General features: G+C 38.7%; 1 protein-coding gene across 1 annotated transcript in view; it reads left to right on the forward strand.

Annotated features, from left to right (window-relative positions):
* The window catches only part of LOC122560880 (aldehyde dehydrogenase 1A1-like), a 72,450-nt gene that overhangs the window by 19,113 nt on the left and 41,063 nt on the right, over positions 1 to 12,274 (forward strand). The window contains exons 5-7 of the mRNA XM_043712085.2: positions 904 to 1,033; positions 5,997 to 6,058; positions 7,693 to 7,821. Coding sequence (XP_043568020.1) covers positions 904 to 1,033; positions 5,997 to 6,058; positions 7,693 to 7,821 — 321 coding nt within the window. The remainder of the gene's footprint in view (positions 1 to 903; positions 1,034 to 5,996; positions 6,059 to 7,692; positions 7,822 to 12,274) is intronic.

The raw sequence follows: 12,274 nt of genomic DNA on the forward strand, positions 1-12,274 counted from the left end.
CTGGTAAGGAGTTGCAGAGCTGTCTCAGCAGTCTATGGAAGAGAACTGGAATGAGCCAATTAAATAAACTGTGAAGGAGTTGGTATAGGAATGATATCTGTCTGGGATTGAGTGTCAGCAAAGAGATCTTGCGGGAAATAATTTGAAACTGAAATAAAAAGAGATGGTGCTGGAGAAACTCAACAGTTGTGGCAGCATCTGTGAACAAAATTAATGGCTCGAGTTCAATATGACTGTATTCTGAGTTCATCGATCTCCAGCATCATCAGTATTTTGCTTTTATTTGACGTTGAACCTTTGTTAAACATTTATGTTAAGGTCTTTCTAAACTGATATATCTAAAAATATGATAGCTTTATTTGTTTATCTTTTCCCTTCTGTAATAAACTTGTGTTCTGTTGTTAAAAAAGACACTTGCAGGTTTGTGTAAATATGTTCAGCAATTAACTGCCATGGTAACCATCTGCAAAAGTTAATCTTATAATCTATCAAGGCAAGTTTCACTCTGGGATCTGATATGCCTAGTAAAAAGACAAACAAGTTCCACGATTACAGAACTTTAGCGAGTAACTGTGATGCCAAATTTTAATGTCAGGAAAGATTGGGGTTATGGTATCTTAATTATCTATTGCACTGCTGCTATTTAAAACTGATACTCAAGAGATTTGGTCCTGAAGTATGATAACCACAAAATAATGTGTCACAGAATTCTCAAAGTGGTACAATTACATTGAAGGTCATTGTAGTAGACAGTGAAAGATTTTACACCTGTTTTATGTTTAATTATTCTGAAGACTTCAACTGAAGATAGCTCCAAGCATTATTGGCAAGGTAAAGCTTGTTTAAACTGTAGTTCCTGAGAACCAATATAACTGACAGGCAATTTTTTTATTTTTATTTAAGACAATAGAATCTATTGACTCTGGAAAACTCTTCCTTCATGCGTACTTTGTTGACCTAGATGGCTCAATTAAAACATTGCGTTACTATGCTGGCTGGGCTGACAAAATCCAAGGACGCACCATCCCTGTGGGTAAGGTTATATTTATGTCTATTAATTGTGTTGAATTAATGTTTTCATCTGCCCTTGAAATAAACACTGTGGGAATTTTCTAATATTGTGAGAATGTCTTAGAAGAATGTTTATTTTTGGCCAATTTATTCTAATCTCAAACTTTTCAGAACCAGAAACAAAATTATCTTGTCTGTTACTCCCAGTACAGGTCTTAAACTTCAATAATCCTTGAACAGCTGTGTTAGAAACAACAGCTATTTAAATATATTAATGGGCAACTATAAATAAATTGCTAATAAGTCATTCTCAAGGTGCACCTAAAATCATTCTTTATTACAGACCTTTTCTGCTGACCATTTCCTTCACATCTAATATGCCATGACATTGATTTCTTGCCAATGTATGGAATCATAAGCACAAATATTAACGCCAGTGGAAATGAGCTTTTTTTCATACATGAGCATAAATGGTAAAAATTAGTAGGACTAATCACATTCAAGAGGCATCACAGAGGTATCCAATTCCATACGTATCAAAATTACACATTAGTGCATTTTAAAACCTCGCTGATTTGGAATGCCACCCATCAGAAATTGTACTTCTCCCACTACCCTGACAACCGAGGTATTTAAAGTACTAGAGACTAGAAACTCAGTCTATAGTTAATTCCATTGGCAGTGAGACTTGTCAGTAAGTTGTGTCTTATTGAAAAATGGTTTTCAAATCTTTTGTATCTTTAGCAGCTTGATAAACAAGTCATTGGCTAAGAATAGGAGGTGTCCATTGAAGAGATTTGCATCTGATTTACAATATACATTGAGCTGCGCGCACATGTATTGGACTTCCAACAGTGAGCAGTAGACATTAAGTTTCCTTGGATCCAGAATGTTTAATATCTCTGCAATTTTAGGCTTATTGTTCAGTTATACTTTTACAGTTTGTTACATTAATGCAACCACATGGTACTCAGTGGAGTAAATAACTGAAGCCTGGGAAGAATGTGTGGAAAACATTAATCCTTTGCTCTCATATCAGCTGTGCTACAACCACAAATGCTGCAAAGAAAACTTATTTTTAACAACCCCAAGGCATTTGTTTCTCTAGATATTCTTAATCTTATTTTAAAATAGTTTTACGCTGGCATTGAGCTGATGGCCCATTGATGCTTCACTATTATTTAAAAGTCAGCAATGTGGTTTAATTTTGTTCAACGCTGGTAATGATCAGGAACTTGTAGTATAACAATGCCATTTAAAAAGTCAACTGGCAGTTCAAAGTGCTAAATTAAAATGTTCCCTCCCATTGCCAAAAGAAGACTTTTCAAAATCTATGTCATGATTTGGAAATGCCGGTGTTGGACTGGGGTGTACAAAGTTAAAAACCACACAACACCAGGTTATAGTCCAACAGGTTTAATTGGAAGCACTAGCTTTTGGAGTGCTGCTCCTTCATCAGATGGTTGTGTGGTACGGTGCTCCAAAAGCTAGTGTGCTTCCAATTAAACCTGTTGGACTATAACCTGGTGTTGTGTGGTTTTTAACTTTCAAAATATAGTTTGCAGAAGAATCTAAGAAATTCCAGAGAGGTCAAAGGACAGACAAAAGGAAATTGATTAACTCAAACATCAAATAGAATAAATAAGTAAATATATGCTTATCAAGCTTTCGTATAATTTCTAGTCCCTGCAATGAAAGCACAGATTGTTTCCAATGCTGAGCTGACTTGAAAAAAAAATCAGTTATGTCAGATCGGGAAAGACTCAAGCTTAGTAAATTACTTTTCAATATTAATAACAGCTTTAGTGTCTGTCTTTAAAGACAACTTGGCAGTATATGTTTTAACTTATAGTATAAAGTATGTAGTAGTTAGCATTTATAAAATTTCAAATTAAAGGAAGTATTGCTGGAAAGATTACTTTTGATCATGTTTGTGGAATATTCTTCTAAACAGTAAGACATCCACAACATGTTCCATACGCTGAGGACTCTGGAGTGTTCTCCTAAACTGTGAATAATAGCATTCCTCCTTACTGTGGGAGGTCTACAGTGTTTTATCCTAGAACGATAGATAGTTATTTTAAACCCTACAGTGAGTGATCCGCACTGTTTCTTGTGATAATGAAGGATCCACTGTGTTTATTCTTATAGTGAAGAATCCACAGTGTAACACCATGTTGGTGATGGTATTACAATGGTTCTGCATGTAATAAGGCACCCAGACAGACTAAGCGAGTGGGAAAACATTTAGCAGAAAATGTATGATGTAAGTAAAAGTGAATTTGTCCATTTTTTCAGGAAGATTGGAAAAACAATAGATTATTTAAATGGAGAGAGATTGCTAAACTTAGTGGTACAGAATCCTAGTACATGAATCACTTGATGTTAGTGTGCAGATATAGCAGTTAATAGGGCTGGTATATCATATGTTGCCATTTATTGCAAGGGGGATGGAATATAAAGATATGACTTTTATTGAAGTTATACAGAATGTGGAGTATTATGTATACCTCTGGTCTCCATACTCAAAAAAACTTCAGAATCAGCTCAGTGAAAGTTCAATAAACCCATTTCAGTGAAGAAGGCCTGACCTTAAAAAGAAAGTATGGTCAGGTCAAGTATATATCCATTGGAGTCTGGATGGATGAGAGGAAATCTTACTGAAACAAAGAAGATTTTGAGAAGGCTTGATATGGTGGATGTGTGGAGGATGTTTCCTTTTATGGGGGAGTGTAGAACTAGGGGACATTGTTTAAGCATAAGAGTGTCCTTTTAAAGACAGAGATGAAGTGATTTTTTTTCCTCTCAAAAGGTTGTTAGAGTATAGAAATATCTTCCCCAGAAAGTAGAAGATTTCACAAAATATGCATTCATTTAAGGCTGATTTAGTGGTTGTTTGATAGATGAGGGAGTCAAACGTATGGGTTACCAACAGGAAAATAGAGTTAAGAACACAGGCATGCTCATTACAAATGGTGGAGCAAACTCAAGGGTCGCACGGCCTACTCTTGCTCCTCAATGTTGCCTGATACTAATATAAGTGTGCATCATGTTATCCATTTAATTTGGATGTTATGTGATTCATCAAGCATTAGCAAGGAAGCAACAATTTAACTGAGAGACTGATTTTATTTCTCAGTCCTGGAAAGCCAAGAGGTCCAAAAAAGTACCATATTTTTTGGATTTTACATCAAGTTAGTGCAAGTCCAATTTGGTCAAAAGCCATGATCAAAAGGTACCAAATGACTTCCAGAAAAGCTTTTCAACATTTTTAAAGTTTTTAGTTTTTTTGCAGTGTTATTTTCAGAATTAAGTTCTTGTCTATTCTTAATCTTAAATAATGGCAAACACAATGTTGCTTTTTGTTGCATAGTGACAATCCTTTAGGTGTCTGCTTCCCACTGTGTGGGTGCTGTTCTGATGCTGCTGTATGTCATATAAAGCAGAGCTTAAACTTTGATTTTAAAATAGGTACTTTAAAATAATTTCCCTTCTATTAAATATTAAAAGCCCTTTGTAATTTGAATGACTGGGTTAATGTCACTGTTTAATTAACATGCAGATGTATGTGATAGGACTGTCTTTCAAATGCCATTATTACAAATGCAGAGATTTTGAAGGCAAGTGTAGAGTCCCTTTCTCTGAGCCAGAAAGTCCAGTTTCAAGTCCCACTGCATGATTTGGGGTCCACAGAACAGTAAATCACAGGAACAAGACCATCAGCCCAAAATGTCTCTGCCAATCATGTTGCCATTCTAAACTAATCCTATCTGCCTGCTCACAGTTCATATCTCACTATTCCCTACTTGTTCATGTGTCTGTCCAAATGTCTCTTAAACTGTTGTTCTCATATCTGCTTCTGCCATCTCCCATGGCAGCACATTCCAGGCATCTATCACTCTCTGCATAAAAGACTTGACTCACATATCTCCTCTAAATTTCCCCCTTGCACTTTAAACCTATACCCCCCTGTGTATTTCACAATTCTTCTCCAGGAAAAAAGACTCTAACTATTCACGCTATCCATGCCTCTCATAATTGTATATACTTCTATCAGATTGTCCCTCAGCCTCCAATGCTCTGGCAAAAACAATTCAAGTCTATCCAACCTCCCCTTATAGCTAATACACACCATGGAAGGTAAAACAGGTTGATTACCAAATCCTTCTAATTGACCTACAGCAGGTCGTAAGAGTGGGATAGCATCCAGGTCAGCCATACCTGATGCATAATGGCACTCCTCAAGTTACAGCCTGTGGTGATAACTCGTCACCTGTTTCAGGAAAATCTAGCCATGAAAACAAATGTTCCTGTGCATTGTCTGCATCAAATGCTACCATATCTGGGAAGAGAGTAAAATGGCTTAGTGGTTAGCATTGCTGCCTCACATTACCAGGGACCCAGGCTCAATTCCACCCTTGGGTGACAGACTGTCTGTGTGGAATTTGCACATTCTCTGTATCTGCATGGATTTCCTCTTGGTGCTCCAATCTCCTCACACAATCCAAAGACAAAGTTAAAAATCACACAACACCAGGTTATAATCCAACAGGTTTAATTGGAAGCACACTAGCTTTCGGAGCAACGCTCCTTCATCAGGTGCATGCAGGTTAGGTGGATTGGCTGTGCTACATTGCCCATAGTGCACACGGATGTATAGATTAGGTGGATTATTCTTGGCAAATGCAGAATGATGGGAAATAAGGTTAGGGCATTACAGGTTTGACTGGGATGTTTTTCAAAGTGTTGATGCATATTCGATGGGTCGAATGACCTGCCTTCTTACTGTAGGGATTCTATCTTCTAAGCAATCGATTCCAAACTGAAGTGTTTTGTTCAAATGTGTAAACTAGTTACACATTTAATGCATATTCTAACAAATATACTTCATTGGTTATACTAATTTAAAAATGCAGTTAAGTTACATAACAATCCAAATCCTTGTTTAAGGTAAATAATTGAATTAATTTCTTAATTTACATCAGATGGAGATTATCTCACATTTACAAGACATGAACCAATTGGTGTATGTGGACAAATTATACCTGTAAGTAACATTTTGTAGATTTATTTTATTTGACCAAGATTCCTGGAGAGTATTGTGAGGAGTTTCACTTCCAGTTACCTGAGTCTGAAATAGAGAGTAGTCACTTGTATACGGGGCTAGAAACAAGGGACAAGCCAGTGCTGTTATTTAAGAATTCTGTACTTTCACTTCTGGGAGCACCTCCTCAAAAACATATTACAAGACATACTAAATGATTTAGTGTGCAGCCTGAATATTCATTCAGCACAATAATCATTTATTGCTTTGTAAATTTCAGCGAAGTCACACATCATTTCAGTATGGAATATGGTTGGCAGGCAACAGAATTAAAGATGTGCATGAATGAGTTGAAGAGTAAATATATTAACAGTTAATGCTTGATACTTCAAAGAATACAGTAAATTGTACTTGAATTCATGCATGAACAATTTCCAATGAATATACAAGCTAATTTGCATTGATCAATTTCATGTTCATTTGAGTTCACTATTAACTTATGATAAATATCATGGCTAAGAGAAACATTAGTTAGAAGGTTATTGGCATTAAAAAAAACCCATCATTTATAAGCAATTTTATTCATTATAGGTAAGGATTTTGCTCTTCATTTGTGTGTCAACATATAAATTTATTTGTGAAGATTTTGTCTGTTAGACAAAATTATTCCTTACATTTCTAATTCTGTAACTAAGATTTTGTACCTAGGTACTTTGCACCCAAGATAGCGCTGTGTCTGGTGACATTGCACACTTTCTACAGTACTTCTGTGCCCCATGCTTGAGTATACCTGACAATAAAGTCAAAATTTAAATCTAATATTTCCAGCAAAATGTTCATTTCGAACATATGGTAAATTCTATGATTCCACTTTCACAATTAAAAAAAAACTGCACTTAAAGGGCTTGATTTAGTGTCAACCTTGGTGGTGTGGCAGTGGAGGATTTGAAGGTGTGGTGGTGGAGGGAGTGAGGGCAGAAAATGGTGTTGGTAGTCATCACCTATTTACCCACTCCAACCATATTACAACATTGCAAGTAGAGGGGTAACATCAGGCATCCCCAGTGGGCTAATTGACACCCTTAAGAGACTGATGATTTCCTACTTAAAAGCCTCATCCTCCTGATAATTCCATCACAGAGTTCTGGAGAGTTTTTGGTCTTTGATGAGTTGCCGCTCTGAGGTGGGATATCCTGCTCCTGAGGGACAGGAATCCTCCCTCCAACCTATTAACCATCATCTGGCTGTTGGGCAGTTAGTGTTTTTCTTGGTGGACCTTTTGACAGGATACAAGAAATTTAGTATCTCATAAAATTCAACTCAAAGGGATTGTGGAACACAGATGTTTGCTATAACACCAACTTTGACTGCACTTCCTTTTAGCTTACTTGAGTGCGAAGGGAGCAGGAGTGTTAATTTTGCAATTATATATTATATTTTCATTGGAATTGCCAAACATTGGAAATTTCAAAGATCTATTCTTGAGATTGCTATACATATACAGAAAATTCTCATCCTAGTATGATGCATGAATATTATTATTATGCTATAGTCATGATAATTAAGTCCATAAAACTAACGATAATCTTGAACAAAATGTGATGTCGTTGATACAACTTTTTTTTTGTCTCTATTAGTGGAACTTCCCACTTCTGATGTTTACTTGGAAACTTGCTCCTGCACTTTGCTGTGGCAACACAGTAGTTATTAAACCAGCAGAGCAAACCCCACTCACTGCACTCTACATGGGAACTTTAATCAAAGAGGTAATTCATTAAACTTTAAGAGTTATAAACTTGTCATTTTTGATGTTTCTTACTAAACCAATTTTTATGCAATTGTAAATTCATATCCATCCATGTAAAAGTTTCATCTAAATGATACCCAGTCCAAACTGAAGGAACAAACTATAGATTCATGGATATGCATTGTAATGTTTTGATCCAAATAAGACTCACCAACTAAGATAAAATGTGATAAAAGTGAAATGCATTGCTCTTGCTTTCTGGGTATTAAATGAGTGAAGAAATTTCTAATTTAAGAGACAAACACATACAATGGTATTTCGATTGAGGTGTTGTGGAGGTTTTTCCCCTACTTGCTTAAAACATGTTTCAGAGCCTTTGAATATGCTAATAAGGAGCCTCATGCTTCTTGTAGGATATAAATTAGAAATTGATTTGCCAAGATTGCAAGAGACAGCTCCATATTAAATCTGACCCACAGTGAGCACTGCTGGTCACTACCTCCTGGTTCCCCAAATCCTCATGCCCTTTGTGGAGGCCTCAGTAAGCTGCTCTAGCTAAATAATAAAAATAATATTCATAATCATAATAATATTGAAACAAAATCAAAAAATGGAGTAAAAATTAAATAAAAGCAATAAAAACAGCAGAAAAAAGTAGCAATTGTTGAGAATGAAAAACAGAGTTAAACTTTTGAGAGGAATCTCTTCATCAGAAGAGTTTGAGTGATATTTGACTTAAAGCATTAACTCAGTTTCTTTGTTCACTTCAAACATTAGTTCTGTTTCTCATTCCATTATAAACTCAGACCTGCTGGGTTTATCTGGCACTTCTTGTTTTTTAATTGATAACTCTCATTTCTGGCAGCCGCAACTTATCATAGAACTCCTACAGCATGGGAGCAGGCCGTTCAGTCCATACTGACCCTCCAAAGAGCACCACATCCATCTAACCCTGTATTTCCCATGGCTAATCCACCTAGTCTGCACATTCCTGGGTACTATGGGCAATTTAGTATGGTCATTCCACCTAACTGCACATCTTTAGACTGTGAAAGGAACCTGGAGCACACAGAGGTGGGGGTGGTGGGGGGAAGAAAATGTAAACTCCATACAGCCACAGCCTGGGAATGAGCCCAGATCCCTGGTGCTGTAATGCAGCAGTGCTAGCCACTGAGCAACCATGCCACCCTTTGAAAGCTGTGGACCAACTAGATGTACTCCTGCCATTGGCCTTATTCAATGCGATACCCAGATCATTCTCCCACCACTTCCCTAATATAAACAAAATCCAATTTTTAATGTCCTATTTCTGGGAAACATCTATCCCTAATATATTTACATTATGCTTGAGTATTTAATCAGATTTAAATGATAGATATTATTTTCATTCTTTCTGCTGCATCGTAATCCAGGTTAAAAATCCTATATCCTTTTCTGGCTCACTTAGTATCAGCTATTCCTTTTTGTTATGATTATAAATAGTTAAATGCAGCACTTAAAATGGCGTTTATAAGTCACAGTAAGTAAATTATTTACTAGAACTCGAGACATCGACCTGAAATTGGTTGATCATTTTTCTTTCACTTAATGCTAAAGGGCTAGGTCATGTCAAGCTTGAGTTGATACCCTTAGGCACATGGTGAATAGCAACCATAAAGGATGCAAAGTCTTCCTGCTTTACTGATTTTTGAGTTTAACTACTAATCTAGAGCAAGCAAACTTTTTTGAAGTAAAGTATTATTGTTCAGTTGTACAATGCTACTAAAATGAAAATTCTCAGCATTGTTTCCATGTTGTACTGAGATTCCTTTGAGTATGATACAAGAAACATTTAAATTTCTCCTTACTTTCGCAACCTGTTATGACATTGTTCCCATTTGGTAAGTATTTTTTGCTACTGAAAATTAAACATTAACTTCAACATGAAAAGTGCTTTGATTTTTTTTAGATCAGATCAGTCAACTGATCACAGCAATGCTGTTCTTTGTTTCTTTATCCAATCTAAAATATCATTGAGCTGATAGTTCTGCAGATCATTAAAAGTTTGTCAAATGGCCACTAAAACTGCCTGTAATTTCAATTGAGTATAGCTGAGTTGTTGAGACCATGTGAATAAAATGTTGCTAAGTTTGAAGGAAGTTAGATAAATAAATTAGTTAATTAAGAAACTGTCATTATATGATACCAAGGTCGACAAGCAGGAGGCTGGAAAAACACAACAAGCTAGGCAGCATCAGGAGGTGGAGAAGTCAATGTTTCAAGTGGAACCCTTCTTCAGGATAGGGGCTGGGTGTAAGGGGAGCTGCCGATAATGTGGGGGGCAGGGGAGCAGGGTGCTAAGGTAGGGATAGGTGAACATAGGCAGAGGGTACTACCTGGTTCATCGATAGGAGGAATGAATCCTGTTGGTATCTGGAAGGAAGGGTCAATCAGTGGAATGGAAGGGAGGGGGAGGGGCTGGGATGGGAGTTGGGGGATGGGAAGGGAGGCTATTGTAATTGGAGAACTCAGTATTGAGTCCTCTGGACTGTAGGCTGCCCAGGCGGAAGATGAGATGTTGTTCCTCCAATTTGCAGTGATTCACTGTGGCAATGGAAGAGCTAAGGATGGTCACGATGGAAAGGGAGTGGGAAAGGGAATTAAAATGATGGTGACTGGGAGGTCGGGTCAGCCCCTATGGGCCCAGCTGAGATGCGAAGCAAACTGTTCCCTAAGTTTACGTTTGGTGTCCCCGACGTACAGAGATCACATCGCAAGCACCAGATGCAGTAAACTAGGTTGAAGGAGAGGCAGGTGAACCTCTGTCTCACCTGGAAGGACTGTGTGGGGCCCTGGATGGAGGTGGGGGGTGTGGTGTACCAGCAGGTTTTGCATCTTTTCTGGTCGCAGGGGAAGGTACCTGTGGGTTCAGAGGGGGTTGGTGGGAAGAGTGGTGTGAACCAAGGAATGATGAAGGGAGCAGTCGTTGCAGAAGGTAGAGAGGCATGGGGAGGGGAGGATGTTCTTGGTGATGGGGTCTAATTAGAGTTGGTGGAAGTGTTTAAAGATGATACGTTGGATGTAGAGACTGATGGGGTGGTAGGTGAGGACAAGGGGGACATTGTCTTTATTGTGTTTGGGGGAGGATTGGAGTGGGGAATGGATGTGGTGCATGCAAGGCTATCTGTATGGCAGAAGTGGGTAAAGCACATTGTTCAAAATAGGTGGATATTGAGGATGCTTGGGAGTGGAATGTGTCCTTGTCCGATCAGATCCGGCAGAGGAGGAGGAATTGAGAGAATAGGATGGAGTTCTTGCAGTATACTGGGTGGGAGGAGGTGTGGTCCAGGTAGTTAGAGTCTGTGATCTTATAGTAAACATCCATTGGAGGCTGTTTCTGGAGCTGGAAATGGAGAGGTCAAGATAGGGAGGGAAGTGTCTGAGATAGACCAAGTCGAATTTGAGGGCAGGATGGAAGTTGCGGGTGAAGTTGATGAGCAGCTCCAGGATGCCAGATGTCCACCTATTTTGAACAATGTGCTTTTCCCTCCTTTGTCATCCAGACAGCTTTCAACTGCACTCCCTCCATTCCCCGCTCCACTGCTCTAAATGCCCCCCTCCAAATGCAATAAAGATAGGATACCTCTTGTCCTCACCTACCACCCACCAGTCTCCGCATCCAACGTATCATCCTTAATCACTTTCGCCACTCCAACTACACCTCATTACCAAGAACATCTACCCCTTCCCCTCCCCACCCCTTTCTGCCTTTTGCAAGGACCGCTCCCTTGGTTTGCACCACTCTCCCCACCAACCCTCCTGAATCTTCCCCTGCAAGCATAAAAGATACAAAATCTGCCAGCACATCACCCCCCTCACCTCCATCCAGGGCCCCAAACAGTCCTTAGAGTGAGACAGAGTTTCATCTGCCTCTCCTCCAACCTAGTTTCCTGCATCAGATGCCTCTGATGTGGTCTTCTCTACATCGGGGAGACCAATCGTAAACTCAGGGTATGTTTTGCCAAGCATCTCATCTGGGCCCGCAAGGGTCGACCTGACTGCCCAATTATAACCCATTTTAATTCCCCATCCCATTCCCTTTCCGCCATGACCATCCTTTGCCTATCCATACCTCACCACCATGCCCCCACCTCCACCAAACCACGCTTTATCTGCTGCTCCCTCCTTGCAGTCACCTCAAGTCCTGAAGAGGGTTACATACGAAACAATGATTTCTCCACCTCCTGATGCTGCCTGGCTTACTGTGCTTTTCCAGCCTCCTGTTTGTCTATCTTGGATTCCAGCATTTGCAGTTTTTTTTTGTCTTTAACATTATATGATGCCAACTTGGATTTTAAAATATAGTTTGTAATTGATAAAACTATTGCTTTTCATTATGTAATGTGCTGATAGTGGATCACTCATGGTTTGGTGTCTTAGTGGTTAGCACTGCTATCTCATAGCACCAGGGACCTAGGTTCAATTCCAGCCTC

This window comes from Chiloscyllium plagiosum, unplaced genomic scaffold (assembly GCF_037043375.1).
Source record: "Chiloscyllium plagiosum isolate Xiang-an unplaced genomic scaffold, Cpla_swu_hap1 HiC_scaffold_2, whole genome shotgun sequence".
Lineage (NCBI taxonomy): Eukaryota > Metazoa > Chordata > Chondrichthyes > Orectolobiformes > Hemiscylliidae > Chiloscyllium > Chiloscyllium plagiosum.